The 22,731-nt window shown below is 40.6% G+C and overlaps 1 protein-coding gene across 2 annotated transcripts in view; it reads right to left on the bottom strand.

Moving 5' to 3' along the window:
- DPP4 (dipeptidyl peptidase 4) overlaps nt 1-22,731 on the bottom strand; it is a 78,799-nt gene that overhangs the window by 10,831 nt on the left and 45,237 nt on the right. For both annotated transcript variants that reach the window (XM_072811473.1, XM_072811474.1), the window contains exons 11-23: nt 21,118-21,250; nt 19,012-19,056; nt 16,627-16,734; nt 16,292-16,359; nt 15,297-15,350; nt 14,795-14,916; nt 12,925-12,972; nt 12,585-12,683; nt 10,125-10,194; nt 7,525-7,719; nt 4,905-4,959; nt 4,216-4,315; nt 1,051-1,115 (exon numbers count right to left, since the gene is read on the bottom strand). In XM_072811473.1, the coding sequence (XP_072667574.1) occupies nt 1,051-1,115; nt 4,216-4,315; nt 4,905-4,959; nt 7,525-7,719; nt 10,125-10,194; nt 12,585-12,683; nt 12,925-12,972; nt 14,795-14,916; nt 15,297-15,350; nt 16,292-16,359; nt 16,627-16,734; nt 19,012-19,056; nt 21,118-21,250 (1,162 nt within the window). The remainder of the gene's footprint in view (nt 1-1,050; nt 1,116-4,215; nt 4,316-4,904; nt 4,960-7,524; nt 7,720-10,124; nt 10,195-12,584; nt 12,684-12,924; nt 12,973-14,794; nt 14,917-15,296; nt 15,351-16,291; nt 16,360-16,626; nt 16,735-19,011; nt 19,057-21,117; nt 21,251-22,731) is intronic.

Raw genomic sequence — 22,731 nt, 5'->3', positions numbered from 1 at the left:
GAAATTTTATTTGGGTTTTATTGCGTTTTGGTCACGTGGCTTCAGAACCTATAGGAAGGGTAACATCTCATAAAAGTGTACAAACACTGCTCAGAGCAGCGCATTAATGTGAAGCCCAGGTATTGAGAGTTGCGGCCCAGATGAGAAATTGTATTAACTTACTCTCGTTTTTGTTTTCCTCTTTTTTTAATTCATTGTCATGAAAAGAATTTTGCATTTTCTTTGGAGAATGTAAACATGAGATGATTTACCTTGTCATCTGCAAGTTTTGGGCTTTTCAACGAACACGACACATAGACTCAGGAAAGTTTTGGAAGGGCCAAAGTGCAACGAAGGTCCCTAGCGGTTAGGCTAGCACTTCTGGTTACATCAGCAGCACCTCTGGTTACATCAGCGTAGCACCCGAGAGAGTGCCCTGGCTCGGCCATGCCATCCAGCCAGCACATGTGGCTGCCAATGATAGTGGCTTCCAGGCCAAATTTCAGATGCTATGGCCTGTCTGCAGAGCAACCTGCCACTTGTTTTCCCATCAGCCAACCACCTGAATGCTATTCAGTAAATGGAGGCTCAAGGGCTTTTTGGGGCCCCGTCCAATTGTACTCTTCACCCATATCTTGTTTGAACAAACTGCACATAGCTGGCTATGAATAAGAAAATTATAGGTCTGTACATACATCTTAATTTTAATACCACAGAAATTTTAATATATAGCTAAAGGTTTAGAGAGTCTTCTGGGCTTTAAAGGAATATGTCGAATATGACATGTTTTCTAAATGAAATTTTTATAATTAAAGTAATTATCTGGTGTTGCTTTGTATTTCCAAATGAATGCATATTGTGACCTATATAGCATACGATAAAGACTGTAATTAATGCAGAATATAGTAGGGGAAGCTAGTGGAGTATCTCTAAACCACCTGTGTTATTTCTTTTTAACAAGAATTTTGTTGGAAATAAAAAATATATATTTTTTAGAATAGATACACTTAAAGATGTTCTTAAACAACTTATAAATAGGTTATAAAATGGATCTGGTTTCTCATCTCTTACCCTGTAATAGTCAAGGTTGTCTTCTGGAGTTGGCAAACCCATGTAACGTTCTGTATACACGGAGTCTGTGATGAAAAAAATTGAAAAAAACACTTAATTCATACAATACAACTTCTCTTCCTTTTATTGGGTTAGTTTAAGTGCTTTCATATGTCGTAGCTTGTGCGTAGGTCTACAGAGTATCCCCCTCAGGAGTGTCTCCTCCAGATCATTTTTATTTGGCTTGTTAATGCAGCCAGACGCCTGCTCAGACTCATGCCTTTCCATACTCAGCTGGAACCAATGAGGATAGAGGGAGATGAGACTAGATGATCTAAACACAGTTAATACTCCATCTACAGAGGGCGCCTGGGTGGCTCAGTTGGTTTACCATCTGCCTTTGGCTCAGGTCATGATCCTGGGGTCCTGGGTTTGAGCCACACATCAGGCTCCCTGCTCAGCGAGGAGTTGGCTCCCCCTCAGCCCCTCCTCCTCTGCCCTTCCCCCTTACTCATACTCCCTATCTCTCTCTTTCTCTCAAATAAATAAATAAATCTTTAAAAAAAAAATAACCCATCTGCAGAAAAATCAAATGCAAAGTGCTGAAAGGTAAGGGCTCTTTACATTATCATCTGACCTTTTCAAAGAACCTTAATTTGGAAGTCACTGAAAGGGTCAATTATCTTAAATTTTTGGTCCTGACACAAGCATATGTCTTAATTTCCTGTTGGAAACCCCTTATAATGCTCAATTACTAGCTGCTCACTTAAATCATAGATTGTTTTGGCAGGTTAAAATTTGCTATAATGAAAACAAGGAAATCAGTTATCATTTATTTGCTGTATATCCCTGTACTAGCTCAGTTACTCCGTCACAGTGTACCATTTGTTTTTCCTCATTTTGTAGCGAGCCCTCACTTTTGGCATTCTAACAGTTGTGAATTGTGAAATAGATTACATTAATATCTGCTGAAATGATGCAAGCTCTTTTATCTACAGATATGGCTGAAAACAGGATGCATAATTGGTTTGGTTATTTTGGGTAATTAAACATATTTTTGCCCTATTTTTAAAAATTTTATAGATATATCCCAAAATATATGTGAGAAAATTTACAATTTACTGTGTGGCTAAGTTCCAAGGTAACTTTAAAAATCTGAAGTAATTGCTTTGAAAGATGCCCCCTCCAATGACCAGATTACAATAAATAGGTAAGGATAGAGTATAATATGCTGTCATTGTGCTGTTTAGATTAATGGCTCGAATTTCACTGTAATTTTACAGGTAGTTCAGTATTTTTTTTTTTTGGTAGTTCAGTATTGATCTTACTAATTGTTTAAATAAATAGATCACCTAAATAATAGCCTTAAGTAACATTTTAACCCTTTTCGAATGACTGGCATTTAAAGGCTACACTGATGATGAGTGTTAGCTATTCCACATGTATTCTTTATGCTTGCTCTATGGAAATCAAAATACTATCTTTCAAAATGAATAATGGCAATATTTTATTATTTTGATTAAAAGGAAGACAGACACAGATGATATGTAATTTTATATATCTAGAGGACACTAATATACAAAATATAATACCTTAAAGGACATTTTATAATATAAGATCTTCATAAAATGTTCATATCTTTTAACATTTAAACATAAATAATTTAAGTTGTACATGTGATAGGAGGGAAAATCGCCTTTAAGGGCAAAATAAATTTTTCCTGAAATAGTAGCAGACTTTTCTATTCTTCTTGTCCTAGAACCTAATACTCCTTTCTTATTATGTTAACCAGGTTTACATGTGTGAGAAGATCTGAATTTTGTTTTTCTCCTTTTTAAACACAGAGAGAGTGTGCCTATGTGCAGGAGCAGGGGGAGGGAAGGAAGGGCAGGAGAGAGGGAAAGAGAGAATCTCATGCCCAGCGCAGGGCACTAGCTCATGACCCTGAGCTGAAATCAAGAGTCAGACACTTAACTGGCTGAACCACCCAGGCACCCCTGAAGTTTTAATAACGGTATTTAATAAATGTATAATACAGGTGTTGTAAAATGTAAAAAATGCGCCTTTGAAATACCACTTGTGTACCTCTTCTATCTGATCTTTGAGTAAAATTGTTCAAATTAACACATATATAAGAACTCTGGAAAATACCTATGTCCAGAAAGTTGGGTTTGTCCAAATACATTTAATGAAGTCCTCTTATTATTCTAAACTCACAAAGATTGCTTCTATTATTTTATTGACCACCAGAGGTCTCCAAAAACAAGCTCTCCAATGGAACAATTAATATCAAGCAGGAAAGTATTATATGAAAACAAATCCATTGTGTGTGGACTAAGTCGGAAGTGTGATTTCCAATGTTTTTTTAACAGAAAGATCACAATATTTTATTTATTTGTTTATTTATTTATTTTACTTTTTTTTGTTGGCCTCTTCTAACTTAGCCTTTAAATAAGAGTTTCCTACAAGGTTGGTACTACCATGTATTAGGGCAAAAAATATGTAACAAGTGTATTTATTATCAATAAGTCTATCACATAAAGGACTTGAGATGGAGTCTGAAGAGGTGCAGGAAAGTAATTCATCTTTTCACCATCTCTGACTCTTTTCTCCTACCTAGCGTACTAATGTTCATTCTCTCCCTCTAGGGAATTATAGTCTTACATATATATGATGCCATATAGAATTATCTCTCAATGATGAAGAAGAGATTCTAGAGCGGCTTTCACTAATTTAGAGACAGTGTGTGTGTGTGGGTGACAGTGACAGTGTGTGACAATCATGAGTTCCCCTGTCCCTACCCTCCTCTTTCCACCCAAAGCCCTATTTGTCTTTGACCTTTACTGGAAGAAAAAGAAATACATGCTTCTATTCTGCTAATATGTGAAACCCAAAAACTCAAAATAAAATAAATTAAGGGAGGGTTTATCTGCAGAAATGTAGCGTTAGGGATGTTTTGAAATTTAGAAAACAGAATTTGTCGATAACTAAATGTATAGATGCCAATACCACCGAGCCTTTCTCAATAGCAGAGTAAGTGAGATCATTCGATTCTAGGTATCCATAAAGTGCATCTACAATGAATCAGCTTATTTCCTGTAGAAACACTGAAACTCAGACAGGAATGGTTTTGTCATTGAAATTTTAAGGTCAACACTCCGTATCTTTTTGATAGTAATTACATACCATAGTACTCCCACCGTGAGACAGGTGCCACGGCTATTCCACACTTGAACACGCCACTGCCTGCTCCCAGGACCATTGAGGTTACGTACCCTCCATATGACTAAGGAATGGAAATGGTTATTTTTATGGAGGTAAAGGAATTCAGGACATATGGTAAGCGAGTCGCAGTTTCCATATTTCTCACATCTTTATATACTGTGCCTCTTTAGAGATAGAAAGCATGGTAGAGAAGGGCTTAAATTGGCCTTAATTGGACAATATCTAAAGACTACACTTGCAGAGCCCTGGTGGCTTTGCTTGACAGGTCTAAGTCGGAAAATCATCAAAAATTTACTGGATAGTAATTAAAGGAAAAAAGAGCGATAGATACTAGATCTTTACTGACTTTGACTCATAAGAAAAATCACCCTACTTCCTTCTCTCCTGCTCTCCTTCCCCACCTCCCTCCCTCTCGCCCTTTCTCGCCTCCCTCCCTTCTCCCCCTTAATCATAATAAGCAAAGATGTATACCTTACTGGCAGGGACTGGCAGGGACTCACTGCCTAGAGGACATTTTATTGGGGTCTTCTTAGATTAAAAATACAGGATTTTCATCTCTAAATATTTACACGCCAAGGATAAATCATTGTGCTCCGAATTCTATTTACTAACTATATGCACATAGATTCATTAGCCAAACAACTACTCACCCAGCCCCAAATTGCAATCCGTTTGTCGTCCACAAATCCCATTTTTGAAAATTGTCTAAAACATATGGAAGAAGTCCGTGAATTAGTATTGCATTGTGTATAGAAAACTAGGATAAGTGCACAAATGTGAAACCCTGCCATTTGTTCTCTATTCCCTCCTGTTGGAATCTAAGATTAATTATGGCCAGCAATCAAATAAACACCTGAGACAGATGTCTATCGTTTTTTTTTTAACCTAAGAGCTGGACGAACAAGGTTTACTTTTGTTGGAGTCCCTAAAAATTTTGTCTGTGTGTTTGTGTGTGTGTGTGTGTGTGTGTGTGTGTGTATGATTCACAGAAAACAAATCCTGGCAGTTTTTTTCACAGCTTCATATAAAAATTTGCAGCCCAGATGCACTTTTCTTTACATAATTGAATTTAAATCTCTCCAGATGTTTTTCAGTTTAAGAGAGGCTGCCCTCGCAATGGAGAAATAGAGGGTCATGGAGAACATCTGGGTAGGGCTGAGAAAGGTCTCTAGGCCCCCTACCTGAGAACTTAAACACCATTCTCTAAATAAATCCCTTCTTCTGCTGGGTGTTGATTAGTTAGCTCAGCACCATTAAATAGGAAGCAATTTTTCCTTGACGGATTAAGAAGTCTTTTTGCCACTAAATTGTGTTCAGGATACCTATATCCAGTTAGAGAAATGAGAAAAGTGTTTCATGCAGTCACTTTTTAATCTTAGCCTTACATCAAAAGGTAATCTGTTTGCTTTAGGAAGAAATTTAGTAAATGGGGCTCTTTAACTTTGTAGTATGGGGGGTGGCAACCCTTACAGTGACCTATATGTGATTTTGAAAATTTTGTGTTTTTCAATAATAGATATATGCCTTAGGTGGCCCTGAGTTAAGCAATATTAGAAAAAATTAAAAGTAAGTAGTTTTCAACTCATTATCTCCTCCCCATAAACTTTTATTTTTTCCCCCGTAAACTTTTAAAACTTGGCATTCACATATGTATAGAAATGTGCACCAAACCATGAGTGTACAAGTTGATAAACTTTACAGAATGAGTATATCCTTGAACTAAGATACAGTGCATTGCTTCCCCCCCCCCCGCCGCCCCCAGAAGCCTCTGGGTCATTTCCCCTTTGCAAAAGGAAAAAAGATAAGATTCCAATTTGTGCCTGGTTTTGAACTTTCTATGAAGTGGGTCATGCAGGATACACACTTTTGTGCCTGCTTCTTTCATTCAACAGCCTGTGAGATTCATCTATGCTGCTGTATATAGTTCTTTTTAGTTGCTGAATCAGTATGCTGTTGTATAAATACACTACATCTCATTAACTTTTTAAACTGGAGATGTATATTGTGGATACCCAATTCTGTAGTTTTGGATTTGAGAAGCCCTGGACACTATGCCCTCTCACAGAGGACCAATCTGGAAAAATTAAAATTTAGTTTTAAAATATCACAGCCTTCCTCCTGAGCCAGTTTTTCCCCCTCTCTCTAGTCTAAACCTCTCCTTCTTTCTATTTTACTTTAAAGGAAAATAGCTAATCATTAACTCTGGTGTATGAGACTTAGAGATACTTAATAAATTGTCTCTCTTCTCGTTGGTTGTTCCTTGTTTTTAAAAGCATTTTCCTCCGCCCACTTAATCATTCACAATTTTTCTGCATTTCCTAGTTTATGACTTCATAACATTCTTTTAAATCAACCACTTGTTATGCTTCCTTAGACATCCAGGCAGTTGGTTACAGAAACTCAAAGACTACATTTCCCATTCACCAGTTGAATGCGGCTGGACTGGAGAGTGCAGTTGAGACTCTAATCGAGTTGCAGACCTGGATTCAAATTCTGACTTCCCCTGGCAAATTACCTAAGAGCCTGCATTTTTTTTTTCTAGCTGAAATATGGGGTACAGACACCCACCTCACAGAGATGCTGTGCAGTTCCTGTGACAATGCAGGTAAAGCATTGCCCATTTACACGTGTATTACGTGGTAACCACTATTCATCAATAAAATCTCTCGAGCCAGATCACATCGATCTGTGGGCCCATGATTGGAAAGCACAAGAATGAGATGTGATTCATACTTAATACAGCCCTTGTAACTGTGAGCAAAAAAGGCTCTGCTCCACAATTTTCCCCCAATGGCAGAGTAACCCTCATCCAGACTGTAGGAGCCACTCGTAGGATTTCGTAGCCATCACATGCAATGCAGCCTCCATACCCTATGAAGGAACACTGAGCTCCCTCACGTACCCTTGACCAAACGGATGATGGTTTCCTTGTTTAGTTAGATGTTTACTCAGGGGTGCATTTATCTCTCTCAGTTTGTCCATGTGTTTGATGAATTTCTAGTCTCTGTTCCCGAAAAGGGGGAGCACATATACCAACTCCCTTTCTCGAGTCACAGAGAAGAGTTTCAGAAATATGTCTTTTTTAACCTTTATATAAGTCTATAATGACATACATTTTTATCTAAGTGTGATATCGTCACTAAAAATGTACCCTGAGGATAAAGGATTCATCCCAGGACACTTTATATCCTTTACATTTTACAAATTAAAAATATAAAGCGGGGGGTGGGGGAGTCAGATGACCTTCGGATTCATCTCCTAGTCACTCACCTGGCTGCGTCAATTTGATCTTGAACTTCAAATGTTCCCAGTCTTCTGTTGACGGCGTGCATGATCTTATCTCCTTGGTAACCACTTCCTCTGCCATCAAAGCTAGCTACGATAATGTTTTCTGTGCTTGCAAGGTAAGTAGCCCAGTTGAGTCTGAAGACAGCGTCTGCTTTTTGACTACATGGGCCTGCATATCTGTGAAAAATCCCAAATTGTTAGCCTTTGTGGTTTTTCTGCATCAAATGAGGAGTGCTTGTATTTCTTCTACTCCCTGTGGACAAGAAGCATGCATCTTTCCCGACGATGAGCCTGAAATTGTGCCAGCCACCAGGGTGTCCACGATGGTTCCTCTAAAACTTGGCGGCGCGACTATAATGGCTGTGTGTTTCCTTCAAAGATACCCATCAGTTTTACCTTTGAAGATTGGTATCAAACACAGACTTCATAGGCTAACATTTTCTAAGCCGTATATTTCTTGGAAATCAAAGAAATAAATACTTAATAGTTGGGATGGAGAAGTTGTGTGATGAAAAATTAATGAGGATGCCAATAAATGCAGCTTTGAATATATCCTTCCAGCCTGGCTTACAAGCACTCCTACATTCCATGTGTATTTCCGAGGCTGGAACTTCTAGAAGGACTGCTTGACTGCTGTATGATATGCCCTGCATTCCCCCATCGAGTCCCAGCACAGAGCTGCACACGAAAGCTACCATGAGCCCCTGTGGAATGGGCCAAGGAATGAATGGACACTATTCCTTAAAACTTCAAAGGAGAAAGAGGTAGACTGTATTGAAAGACATATGTTGTTATTCTGCATTCTATTTATGAACGAGTTTAACTCCCTGCTCTCTGCAATCTTTGCAGGCTGGACCCCACTCCCACACAGCTGGATGTACAATCTCCATCAAGCCCCCTCATTTCCATTTGTTAATCAAGACCAGCTCCCTATAGCTCCTTGCATCTCACTTAAATATGTCATCTTTGCACGATCTGCAGGACTCCTGGACCCAGACTTGCCCACTATCTCTCCCTCCCAGACCATTTCTCCTACTGGTCTGCTTGCTGTACCCCTCTACCTGCAGGCCTTTGCTCCTCCTAGGGATGGAAGTCAAAAGAACTTCGGTTTAAAGCAAACACTGCATTCCTTTCATTTTAAACTAAATATTGTATCATTCTAACTTTAAAAAAGGAGAATGCATTCGTGCATTTCTTGGGTGAGTAAACATTTTTTAACAACACGTGAAATGCCTTGGTCATTTTAATGATTTTAGATTCGGTAGAGTAATAGCTTCTCTTAATATTAGTTATGTAACAAGTTACTCTACTCCCTAAGATTAAACAACATTATTTAAAAAAATAGAAAGCAAAGATTTGAACATCAAAGGATGGGAGGAGGAAAACAACTAAAAAGAAACAGGTAGTAAATTTACCATGTTTTTAAAAATGTTCCTAATGAAGGGGGTGTCTAACCATTCCTCGCTGGGGAGCTGAAGAGGACAAAAGTCTCACTCTTTTCAAAAATATCTGTTTCCAGTATTGGGGCTAAAGCCAAAAGCAAATTAACGTCACTGTAGTCAAAGTTAGGCTTACCGAAAATCAAACAGCACACATGGAAGTTTAAAATACCTTTTTCTCTTTCTTTGAGCTTTTATGTTTTGTTATATGGAACTATAAATACGGGGCAAAAGGCTGTGTTGGATGCTAACACCCCTCTTTTGTTGTGGGTGGTACTGGTGGTTACAACAGAAAAGTGATGTTCTCATGAGTCTCAGTTTCCTTTCCTATGTAATGGGCCCAACAGAACTCTTCACACCGGTTTACAAATTACTTGGCATGAAGCAGGCACCCAGCACGTTCGTTGGTTTGTTTTTGTCTTGTTTTTAATAGAGGAAATGAGACAAGCCAGGACAGGAAGAGTGGCGTTGTGGCATTAGGTGCGAGGTCGGGGCACTTTTAGAAGCATCAAAGTAAAATGTATTCCCAATCATTATCAAAAATATTTTACGAAGATGCCACATTTAGAATTTGCAGGAGTTCACATTTACTGTTCAAAGATTTGCGATGTCAGAACTTTCTCTGAGACTTAAAGAAGTCTAGAATAATAATGAATAATTTCCTTTATCACATCTTCTCTTCACCACAGAGAAGAATGAGAAATACCAGGTGGTGGGTGGTATTCCAGGAAGAGAAACCTGATGTCCTGATGTGCCCAAGTCACTAATGAAGGTAATGAAGGTAAAGAAATTGTGAAGACTACTGATGTCCATCTCCTGCATGTTAAAATATGCATGAGGTGAGGATAAAACTGGTGACCTGATAATTCTTTTGGAATTCCCTTGTATTCAGAGACACAAATCAAAACAAAATGACCATATACCATTATGACAGAGGGTGTCTACATTCTCCACTAGAAAGATGGTAGAAAACAAGGGTTTGGGTTTGTGATTACATCATGGAAGAAGCAAATGGTGAAACTGCTTCACAGTGATTCAGGAAGAGACAAAGCATACAGTCGGCTCTAATTTTCCATATGCTGCACTAGGTAACACGTGTATGATGGTTAACCTCTAATTTGTTCCCTCCTCTTGAATACTTACACATCTATTAGTAGAGGATATTTCTTGGATGAATCAAAATGAGGAGGCAAGATCATCTGATACCAAAATTCTAAACAAACAGAAAGATTAATTAGTAAATTAAGAATAATTATTAGTACACGATCTAGGTTTCTTTGTCCATAATAAATCATAGTTGGGATTCAACGATTTGTTAACTTACAATAGAAAAAGAAGATGAACTGCTGGATTCAGTATGTTTTTAAGATACAAAAACATTCTCTTTCAGGTTAGAATACTAGTAAAGATTAAACCAATAAAGTTGTTTCTAATACATCTATTAAATACATTGGTGCCTTGTAAAATAAAAGTGCATCTTAGAATTGCTAATGTTTTGTTTTTATGATTCTGTTCTTTGGCATCTGATCTACTTATCTAGTTTGTTTATGGCTTATGTTCTAAGTTTTCCTCCAAAATGTTTTCCCCTTCTTGAATTTCCTTGAAGATGTTTAGGATTTTTAGTTGGCCCTAACTCTATTTTAAAATTCTGATTTAATAACATTTTTGTAATTCTTATTGCCATCCCAGACCGCAAAGCTGAGTTCCCATTTTCAGCTCTGTGTTTCACAGAATGAAATCAGGTTTATATGGAGCAGACTGTTGTGTACGTTCTGTATGAACTGCAGATCTGTTTAATTCTCTGTGCTTGATTTAGCATCAGTTTAATAAAATTTGTCCCCAAATAATGAATCGGTTTCTTTTGCTCCCAAATTCAAGATCATGAGTTGGATTAATAAATCTTAAAAAGAGAGAGAGAGAGAAAGAGAGATATTTTATATTTTAATTAGATTACCTCCAGCTTCAGTAGATTTAATCTGTAAGGGAAAAAAAAATCCCTATCTCCAGGGCTGCTGCTTTTTTTTCTGTTTATCTCTCTTTTCTCTCTTTCTTTCTTTTTTTTGGTTGTTAAAATGATTTTAGTTGAGGAAAAAAAGAAAGATTTAGAAGTAAAGCCTTTATATAGATAGATTTCTCTTCAGTTCGTATCTTGCTGATTATTTTATGTCTTCTGCCTACATGTGATTATAAGGACAAAAATTTAAGTCTTCATTATTTTTCAATGAATGTCAAACTATGTGTTGATCATGATGTTTTAATAAATATGCCAAACCCACCATTTGATCTCTCCTTTGTTTGAATCTGTTCTAGTTGATTAGAAGTGTTCTGGTTACATCTTTCCAAAGACGCGGTTTTTTTTCTTTGGAGGGGGGAGGTTCATTGTAATCCCCAGTCCCCCCTCCTTCTGCCCCTCCTCCATGGTCTCCCCTATCCCCCACCCCTGGCCCTCCTTTTCTGGGGTTCGAATGTAGAACCACCTCCCAGATGGACTCTCCAGCTCCAGCAGATCCTGTCTCACTCCCCTCCCTACTAGGTTGTCCATCCGATCCCGTGGCTTCCCTGAGCCAAAAACATTCGGGGGTCCCCCACTGCTTGTCAAATCTCAGTATGCAATGCTTTCTGCCCCAGCAGCCCAGGTAGCTCTCCAGAACTCTAAATCCTTGCCCAGCACGCCTGATTCAAGGGCCAGCAGCACCCGGCATCACCTTGGAGCGAATATCAAAACCCTGGGGCTCACCCTGCCTTGCTGGGTCACAAAAGGATCATGAACTAGGTGCCAGGTGATTCATAGGCACATGCAGTTTGAACAGCCCTGCTCTGAGCTGTTCTTCAGAAGCACCCTCTACTTTCCAGCACTTTTCCTGCCATTTAAAATTGGATGGATCTTTTCCACTGAATCTTTTTAGATCTTTTCTATTATTATCTTATATTAAAAAAAAAAACTTAAATCAATCCTGATGATTCCACCATCCTCCATGAGTAACTAGCTCTTAATGGGGGGGGGGGGACCCAAAAGACAAATAAAAATTAACAAACTACAAAATTTCAATTTTGTTCCAAATAACCCTCCCTGTCCTCCATGGTTCCTACACGTCCTCCATGCTCAGGCTCCCAGCACAGGCATGAGCCTAACTGTGGCAAGATGATGATTAGGGAAAATTCAAGATTTCTCTCCTGAGATTGAAGTTTTAACATTTTGCAGCCAGATCTTATTTTTTATACAGTCATCTCAGATATTTTTTTGATCTCTTTGGGTTAAAGGTAAAAGATATTAAGATATCATTAAGTTAAACATGCAATTAATACTTTACAGTAGCACAGAGCTACTAACAGAAGGAAAAGGAAGTGGCAATAGTGTGCTTTTTCCAAATGCTTTCCTCTTAACAGAATAAATCTTACATAGAGTGGTACTGTATTTTAAAACAAAACAAAACAAAAAAGTAAAACCTGCAGTTCTCATGACACTATTTCATAGAAAAAATAACCTTAAATCAGATGTACATATAACATAGAATGTGTATTTTCAGATCAAGTTATCACATTTAGTTATATTTTTATTGGTGTTTCCAGGAGCAGTTCTGTACCTAAAGAAATTTAACTTACTTGTTTCATGCAAAATAATGGAGTCCAGTTTTTTTGAGGGCATCTGGACATCTTGCAGCATTTTATCCAAAGCTGAATTGTCTTCCAGGACTCTCAGTTCTAAATAAATATTCCAGACGGCAGTAATTCGTTACAATGTGAAGAATTCAGATTGTGCAAAGTGCTAAGGAACAAGTGGCAATTCACTGATGGGACTATACATTGGATTATACACCGGAGTTCCAGTCATTGTTTAAACACTCTAAAGGCAAAAAACCCCCCACTATGCTAAGAACACGTTGATCCTGTTCACTGACACTTTTCTAAAGAGCAAAGGGAAGGTGAAATGTTAAGGAAATACCTTTATCGTCGCTGCTCCTATGCAGGGTATAGAGGGGCAGACCAGGGCCTGTGAACACAAACAGGGAAAAATGTTTTAGGTGAGGCTTTGTAAGAAAAGAAGATAGCATATTTTTCAAAAATGGCTATTTGCTACCCTTTAACTTCGATAACCATTTCAAAACCAGTTAGCTCGGATAGAACAAATAGCACAGTAGATAAGGGGCTTACTAAGTGTTAGCTGGTTTTCCTTTTTCGTGAAATAAGTGCAATTGGAGATTCAGAAATATTACCGGGAAGGCACAGGGCTCGGTGGAATGAAGCAAGAATGAAGCTCTGGCCCTGCTGGGTGCTTGGGGCACATGTTGCCTCCAATTTCCTCGTCTGTGCAGTAAGCCAGGGCCCGTGACCCTGGGGTCTTTCCTCCCCTGCCCCAGATCCACACCCGGGCCATGGCCACGCCCCTCAGGCCCCGCCCCCCGGGGCGGAGCTCTGGGGCCAGCTCCAGCGGGGGAGGGGCGGGCTCCCCACTGCTGCCCCTACCCCACCGCGTCCCGAGCCAGGGGGCACATCTGCACAGTGCCTGACTTGGATAAGCCATTCCTTTCTGGCATGCAAAAGTGTTTTTCTCGCATGAACATATCTTCACTATTTAGCCCAACTGTGGTAGTTGCAGACTAGAAGGTAATGTACAGAAAAGCTACTTGGTGAGCTGTTTAATTCTGATGCATTTAGATAGTACGAACGTTTCATTCTTGGTCAGAGCCCCAGTGAAGGCGTTATAGAGACCTGGCTTTGAATTCTGGTTCACCTGCTGTGTAACTCAGGGCACCGTATGGACGCTTCGATCTCTTTACACATAAAAGGAGGATAATATCTACTTTATAGAGTTTTCTTAAGAATCAAACATGACTACAAATATAAACTTTTAGCACAGTTCTTAGTATGAAACGCTTGCCCAAGAAATGGGGACCAAAAACAGTCACAGAAAATAAAGGAAGGAAGGAAGGAAGGAAGGAAGGAAGGAAGGAAGGAAGGAAGGAAGGAAGGAAGGAAGGAAGGGAGATGTAATGATAAAGAAAATGTGCTAGTAAAGAAAGATTCCGATAGCTGGTTTGGAGATCTCTTCCCTGTGAAGGACAGTTTTTTCCTGAGTATCTAGGTTCTTGCATTTTGAGAAGTAATCTAGCCTAGTGCTTCCTGGAGGGCTCAGGAGGTGGAGACCTGTGCTTGGATCCCGTCGTGCCTCTTAGTAGCTGTGTGACCTGTGAAGTCACGTCGCCTGTCCTTGCCAAGTTTCATTTATAATAAAGAAAACAGTAATAAAATAGTAACAGAAGATGGAACAGTGAGCAGGTTGGGTGACAGGCACTATCCACAGACGCTTTCCCATTTAAAGGGGCAAGCACATAAAATACTAATCAATAAACCTACAATTAAAAAACCACAATCAAAACTCTACCCTGTGTATCTATATAAACGATGAAGTGCCTCGGTGATACGTAGCCTCCAGTGTGTGTGTGTGCGTCTGTGTGTGTTCAGTCATAAGCAAGCCATGCGAGTCTCTTAGAAGGGGAGGAAAGGTGGTTAACTCACCACTTAGATGTGTCTGGAGAGAAGGGGACTTGGGTGACTTCGAGAGGTCCTCAGAGTCAAGAGGAGAAAACTGAGCAGGGCACAAAGAGTATTTCCCGGACTGGACACAGAAAGGGACAGATGGGCAGAATGAGCCAGGAGGGTTGGTAAGAATGTTGTCTGAAGAGAGGAGGGAATGTCAGCTGGTGAGCGGAAGGCAGGGAAAGTGTGCAGGCTGAGGGAAAGGACAGGGCCACCCGGATAGACCTGGTCGCTGTGTCTGCACTGCTCCCCCTCCCCCGTCACTTCACACCTACCTGAACATCTCAGTTGATAGTACTTTGCGTCTTTACTGAACAAAACAGAATAGTACTGACACCTTTCTGGATTCAGCTCACAACTCAGGCATGTCACCTTTGTGTAGTCATTCAGCTGGATTCTGTAAACCAATGGTGGAGATTAAGTGCTTGATGAAAGACTACATGAAAAGATGGAATTGAATAATGCCATATTCTGGTTTCAAATGTATCAGAGTGCCAAAGCAGTGCTCAAGACTTTCTCTTAATGTGTGAGAAATACATGAATTAATTCATGATAACCTCAAACCTCCCATTGTTTGGAAATAACACAGAACGTCTAATAAAGTCATTCTGTGTTGCTGACACCTGGGGTTTGATTTGTAAAGGAATGAAAGCGCTCAATTACAATTCCAGTTAGTTAAGACACGGGGAAAAAAAAAGAAAAAAAAAAAAAAAAAGAACCCCAGAAGTTGTTCTTCAGCTACAAAGACTCAAGTCAACAATTTGATTTAGCTCTTACTTATAAAGATTTCTTCCTCCTGGCATTCCTTTATATTCATTACTAATGTAGTATCTGGGAAGAAAACAAATGAAATAGATATTAATTATGTTTTTAAAGAAAGTTGAGTACCCTCTAATTAACTCAACACCAAACATTAATGCTGGCCCTTCTTGGATCATTTTTCCCTGCTCCCTCACCCCCAGAAGCCATATTTCTTGTTATCTCTAAATAGGAGATTCTATTTTTTAAGACACACTAAAATATCTGAGTGCAGTCCCTGAAATCAGATATTTTAGACTGCTCCCTTCATTAAAGTGGCAAGCAAAAACTCAAAAAAAAAAAGGCTTTTGCAAGAAAAGTGTGACTGGACAACTAGCCTGACGTCGAGAGCCCATGTACGTATATTATTTTCCACATTTTCTTTTTTATAACACAAACTACTAGATGACAGGAGCCCCATCTTTCTGAGAGCAGCAGAATCACTTCTAAGGAGGACCTTCAAAAACTGCTTTGGGCAGCGGCAAACATCCTCCGCGGTGAGACCCAATAATGAATTATCCAAGTGCCTTAGGTTCCAATGAAAAACAAACACTCCCTTTCCACCAAGTAGTGCCTGGTAGTTGACAGCCTCTGTAAAGCTTTCCATATTCCAGAGTAAGGCCAAGATAAAATAGCCTCTCCAAGCCTTCCAAAAATTCGGTGCCAGTTCGAATTTAACACGATGCCCCTGATGCCGGTTCAGTGTTCCAAGATGTTTTAAGAAAAAGAGGCTACAGCTCTTCTAATGTAAAGCAGGTAAGAGCAAGAGGTAGAGCTGCTTGGTGGCATGGTATCAAATCTGCTAAGCATATGTGAAAATCATTAAGGCTTCCGTATGTTAAAAAGAAAAAAGTACTGAACACATTCCAAATAGACTATTCTTTATTTGTAGGAGATTTTCCCCTATTTCTGGGCAAAGAGGGTGTGATTACCACAAGCATGTTTTACATCCTATCAGTTATTAGAATACTCACAGGTAATCACTGGTAAGAGCTTCTATCCCGATGACTTCCCAAGCTCCTTTTGTAATAAATGTGCAATCCTAATGGGATTTTTTAAAAAGACATTTATTAAACTCTCTAATCAAAGTTAACTGAAGGATTGGCTCATTTATAGCAGCAATTTAGATAATCTTAGGCCTTCTTCTTGGGTTTCCTCTCTGTATCCCGTCATCTTCCAAATACCACTTTGGAATTTGAATTAGTCGGGTATCAGTGCACATTGATTGACTTTACCAAACGATTTCCACTTCAAGTTAGTTTCATTAAAAAAGAGATCAACCTGAAATAAATCATGTGGGAATATTTACTTGCTTATCTATTTGGAATTGGCAAATGTGTTTGTAGCCATCTCCATTGCTGATGATCTTGTAGAAGCTCTTCCCGTCGGAGGTGAAATGAGGTTCTGAGGGCCTAAACTACAAAATAATAGAAAACATAAAACAAGATTAGAGCACATTAGTCTCATCTCAGTACCACCTTTAATTTTTGAAAGTCCTCTCGACACCTCTGCCCAAAGCCCATGCTTCATTTACTAGTCAAGTGAAACCAGAGCACCTCAAGAGAAAATTCTCCTCCTCGGAGAGACAAACAAAGAGATCTCCCTTGGGGAATTGTTTTATCCGGAGCAAATGAGAGAGAGCATATAAAGAGGTTTACGCAGGACTCTTGACACATAGCCATGGTATTGTCATCTCTAGACGTCTCTCTATGGAGGTTAACTGTGTGACTTGTGGCTATCAATGTGCAAAAATTAGCATTAGCCTTTCAGTTTTAAGAAGTAAATTTCCTCAATGCCACAGATTTGCTTTCTCGAAACAGATTATTATTCTTATTACTATTACAACTGGGAGTTTGTACCTCGTAATCCCCGTCACCTGTTTTGCCCATCCCCCTTACCTCTGCCTTCTGGCATCCATGAGTGGTTGCTGTTTTGTTGGCTTGTTTGTTTGTTTGAAACAGACTATTATTTGTACGGTTTCAGATAAGAGGTGGTTTTTAATTTGAGGGATCCGTTCCCTCCTTTTTAAATCCATATTTCTTTTTGAGAGCCAGAAAGTCTTTAACCATTTCTGGACCGGATAGTATAAGGGATGTCTGTCGTGTATTTCACATGGAAACATTCTTAGAGTTACCATTTTTATTGTAAGTCGTTTCATTTTGCTAAATAGGATCAACAATTTACAAAAAAAGTAGTTGTATGGAAATATAGTATAAAATTTCCATTTTTCACAGTTCAATAAAAGAGAGTTCTCAGAACATAATGTAGTTTAAGCAGAAGAGTATCTATCCCAGCCCGAAAGGAATATGTTGCTTTACGACTTCGGTTTCCTTACTACATTTGAGAGCAGGTAGGAGATGGTCTTTTAAAATTGTTGGTTCACTTTACCCTCGATGTTTCCTCTCTCATCAGCTCCCATTTTGGGAAGGAAGAAAAATGCTTCCCTCTTCTATTTAGTGATTCAAAGTGGATTCATTTATGGAGCAAGCTGAGGCGTGCAGTACACTTGGTGTTCTCATTACAGAGCTCTGAAACACATTCCCCTCTCTAGACCTGTGTTCACAGCCTTATCTTTTTAATACATTTCCCTGTTTCCCCTGGATGGAGTTGTGCCTAGTAGAAATGTGTGAAAAGTGGCATCTGTCTGGTTAAATACAGAGAGGAAAAAACATATTTTTTTCAAAGAGTCGTGAGGAAGTGTAGCGTGTCTCTTGCCATGGAGGAAACCACTTTTCATGTTGGCAAACCTCTCCCCTCTGCCCAATCAATGCCTGAAGAAAAGGGACGTGTGAATGCTATCGGAGCTCTGAGCCCAGCTGGAAGGGGTCCCATTTCTGGACCAGGGGCCTTCCCTCTCTGCCCCAAGAGATGTGAAGGAAATCTTTATATATATATATATATATGTGTGTGTGTGTGTGTGTGTGTGTGTGTGTGTATTTTTTTTGTCCCTTTGTTTTTCTCTTAAAGGAGGCTTCGTAGAAGTGGTCACAAAAATTAGATGACATTTGTTCATCATCTTTCTAGAAGGCGTCACAGTGGCTGGAGATCCTTCATTAACTTGTTTCAGCCCAGGGTCTGGTAGTGACACGGTTGGTGATTCTGCCCAAGGCGTAGTGTGGCAGGATCGAGAAGCGTGACAAGTCTCTGCGGGTCACCATGCCTTCCCGGATAAAACTCTGCATCTGGGGCCTAGCAAAGCGTGAAGCCACACAAGCGTGATTTCCTCCACAGGGAGATGCGCAGCAAGTGTGGCGTGCTTGCGGCTGACTTGCTGCTGGATATGGTCGCATCTCCTCACACATTCGTGTGGGCGGTGGACGGAAGCCACGTCTTCTGCCTCCAAAGCCCAGGACTTCAAAGGTGAGGTCAACCAGCAGGTTCGGCATCTTAGCTGCTTTCCAGCAATCGTTGCTTTATTGACTTTTCAGGAACTACACTTTGCCTAGAGTATGTCTTTTGTTTTGTGTGCTCTCAAGTTTTCACTTGTCCTGTTACTTTTTCCAACTGAGCATGTTTTATATTCCCCATTGAAAGGTGGCTCTGCAGGGAGCATTTAAATATTTGGAAAAATAGGTCAAGTAATATCTCTGTTAATAGCAAATAACACGGGGCCCTCCCCTGGGAAAGGTACGTGTTCAATGGCTCTGAGTGTCTGACTCATACTACAAAGAACCCATAACTCTTAAGCACTTACACGTCCAACCCAGCCGGTGGTACTCATTTCAATGTGTTTTTGTGCCTAGGGAGGGAAAAACACAAGGGCAGTGTTTCAGAGAGAAGCAAGATCTCAATTCTGTGCTTTATCTACGATTCGTGGTACCACAAGCATCATCTTATTTAAAATAATTGAAAGTTATCTCCACTTACATAGTTGCAGTCATGCTACGATTGTTTATATAATTGCATTAGAACATTTACCTCTCTTGCCTAGAGCTCCATCTTCCATATGTGGCCCTGGAAGCTCCCCCCGCTTTTTCCAATTCAACACGTACGGAACAGAAGATGATGTCGCTTATCTGGCCTCCCTCCCCGCTGGCTTGTTCTGACGCCTTCATTCTTCTGTTTAGTGCTACCGCTCACCCAAGCCAGAGACTTGGGAGTCACTCTAGACGCCTCCCCCCTCACGGCCACCCCCGCAGCCCCTGCCCCCTGGTTCTCAGACTCCTCTCGTCCTTCTCCACCCTTACTGCCTTAGCTTCTGTTCTCACCAGGTTTCCCTTGGGCCTTTGCTGTGACCTCCTGGTTGGAGACCCTGCTGCTCTTTTCTTCTTCCAGCCTGCCCTCCACCCTGCCTAACCCCCACTGACCTCATCTGGCAACATGTAGTTCTGTCTCCTTGTGATCCTCTCCTCTTGACCACGAGAAACAGCTCCCCGTGGCTGACAAGTGGTCCAAGCTCCTCAGAACGGCACCCGAGTCTCAGCCCACCTCCACCCCCACTTCTCACCATGGTGCCTCTCCCCAGGCCCTCATCCTCTGGAGCCCCAGACCCCGGTGCTCCAAGCCAGACCCCGGTGCTCCAAGCCATTTGCTGGATGCCTAGCATAGCCTCTGCTCACAGCCTCCTTGTACCCTTATCTGCCCAGGGTGCTCTGGGCCTCCCTTGTCATCTCCCATCACCTGTCCCAGTTGAGTGGGTCATCTTCTTTGGTCCTACATTCCCTCCATACTTTGCTTCTACCCTTTTAGGGCACGATACCCTGATAGTAGGATGATATAATTTGCAGGAAGCAAAGAGCTTGCATTTTCTAGTTTGCATTTTGGCTGTCCTGTGATGTAAGCAAGCTCCTTCACCTCCAGAATCTCTGTCTCCACAGCGTTTGGCTACTGTGTGTGGTCAAGAAACGGCAACTGTTATCATTGATTATCCTAATGGCATGCCCTATTAAAACATACACCTTTTGGGGACCAGCATGTTGTCTAATTTGTTTGTTTGTTTTTAAATCCAAAGTTATGCACAGAACCTGGGACATAGTAGGTATGCAGTGTATAAATAAACAAATGGGCAAATCAAGATTCAGGGTGCCCAGGCTTTCTGAGGCAAGAATCTGCATTGTGCCCAACCAGCATGGAGAGTGTGTAGAGGGGAAGGTATGTTGGCACAGAGCGTTCTATTACCAGAAAAGGGCCTGGAGAAGAGCTCTTGACATATGCTGGAAAAACCTTCCCTGGACTTCACCTCTCGTGAGGCTGCTGGTTCCCAAAGGGGCTTTCATTATGATTTGCCAGCTTAGCTGAACCTTGTGGTTTCTTGTGGGGAATGCCCTGTCCCCAGCACCTCAAGACAGAATTAACACTTGCCTTTGTCTTCATGTTGCCACCCTCTCAGCCTACTAGTTATCTTTTTATGCTCTAAAACTGATACTGCTGAAAGATAGTCACAGGGTGGCAAGAGATCTGTGGCCTTTTGCTACTTGACTTGTTTCACGTATTCCCCGCTCCCCATATTTTCTCTATTGAAACAAACTTCATTGACTTTGCAGCCTTCTTGGGCCTTTTGAATTTTGACACCAAATTCTGTCTTCTGGGCTTCCAATCATCATCCCTGCCCCAAGTGATAATAACCATAGCTAACACTGTATGACTAGTGAGTATAGATGAAATGGAAGTACCACCAGATACCAGATTCTCTAAAAGTTAGTCAAGACTTACCCACTGCCACAGGATCTGACATGGAGTCAGAAAGAAAAGAAACTCAAACTTTATTTTCCTGATTCCCAATCATTCATTCTCCCTGTTTTCATACAGTCCTTGGGTCACATGTAGCTGTAGAAGCAGAACATCCCCCATTAAACCTTACCGATGAGGAAATCCATCCACTGGTGGAATTATAGTCATAAATATCCATGACTGAATAGTTCTGAATCCTTCGGAGCCACTGCATAGAAATCCTTTCTTCGTTTACCCATGTCACATCACACAAGTAGTAATCCCTGGAAGGAAGAAGGAAGGAAGGAAGGAATGAAGAAAGGAAAGAAGGAAGGAAGGAGAGAGCATAACTATTTTCAGACCTTGGTACAGATAGACATTCTACTCAAGGAAATCCATCTTAATAAGCATATGATTTTAAATGGTTGTCAAAACCATTTAATATCACAATTTTTTACCTTTTCTGAAAGCTTAAAGTGTAATTTAGTTTTGAATGGAAATTAAAATACATCTGACAGGAAAAACAACAGCTAACATCATACAGTGGCTTCACAAACGTGACTCACACTAGAGCTCAGGATTTTTCAAGTCCTCAACTTGGCCTTTGGTGGTGCTAGGAAGGCAAGGGTGACATTTCCCATCTCTTTTCTGCTGTCTTGAAAGAACGTTACAGTGAGGCCAGAGACACTGGCTGAGATTCAAATATTTTCTGGTAATTTGACGTGCTTCTTTAGAAAATTTTTGCTTTTGGGGTGAAATTATAACTGACCCTTTTCTCAACTTCGTTTTCAAAGGGGAAAAATTGATTCACATCTCTACAAACTTTGAAAATCAAATAATTATGCTGTAAAAGTCTTTTCTCAAGAGTCAAAACATGAACCATGTGAAAAAAATCAAGGAACCTTAATATAAGATTTATGCAAATGGAGCTATCTCTCTCTAGCAGGGCATCTTCCTCCAACGCACACCTTTAAACATTTTTGGGACTCTTTTTTTTTCAGTGAGATGCAGGGAATTCACAATTTACTTTTCAGCCGGCCTCCCTAAATATTTGCTCTGGATTGTTTATTTTATTTGTTCCTCGTAGCCCTCAGTGTGATTTTGAAGGACCATTCTTAAATCATGCGTTTCTACTGCATGATTTTGGTTGATTGAAGCCTTATTCCCTTTTGTCAGAGAAACTCCAAGGGAATCTTTTCTTCCCCTTTCTTCCTGACTGGCCCCATGGCCATATCTTCCTCATCACCCCGAATGCACTAAAAGATGCCCTAAAATGCTCCTTTGCTCTTCACGGGCTGTGGCCACCCCCACTCCTTGTGTCTCTTTGCTCTCCTTGCTCACAAGCTCTCGGAGGCAGGGCCACAGGCTTCTTGTTCACAGGGTGTCTCCAGGCCCTAACAGAATACCTGGCACAAAACAGGCGCTCAGCACAGAAGAAGGGGAAAATCCTATGGAGTTCTTTGTGGCTGAAATAACTGGCTGTCCTCAGAACTCGCAGATCATGTCCCCCCTGCACTCCCTTCACAGACGCGAAAGCAGACAACCAATATTTATGGAGCACTTAGGCTGGATCAGCACATCGTATCCCCCTCTTGTAGCTAGGGATACCTCTTGGGTTAGTGCCCCCAGGGGTGCCTCCTGGCTGTCCCCACTGCAGGTGGCAAGCCCTGAAGACAGATCAACCGCTTCACCCAGCAGCAAAACCCCTCTTCCCACAAATAGGGACTCCTCTCCATTTCAGCCCTTTCCCTTGCTCAGTAAGAAC

The sequence above is a fragment of the Canis lupus genome, chromosome 34 (assembly GCF_048164855.1).
Source record: "Canis lupus baileyi chromosome 34, mCanLup2.hap1, whole genome shotgun sequence".
Classification (NCBI taxonomy): domain Eukaryota; kingdom Metazoa; phylum Chordata; class Mammalia; order Carnivora; family Canidae; genus Canis; species Canis lupus.
This window is presented reverse-complemented; position numbering and strand designations above follow the sequence as displayed.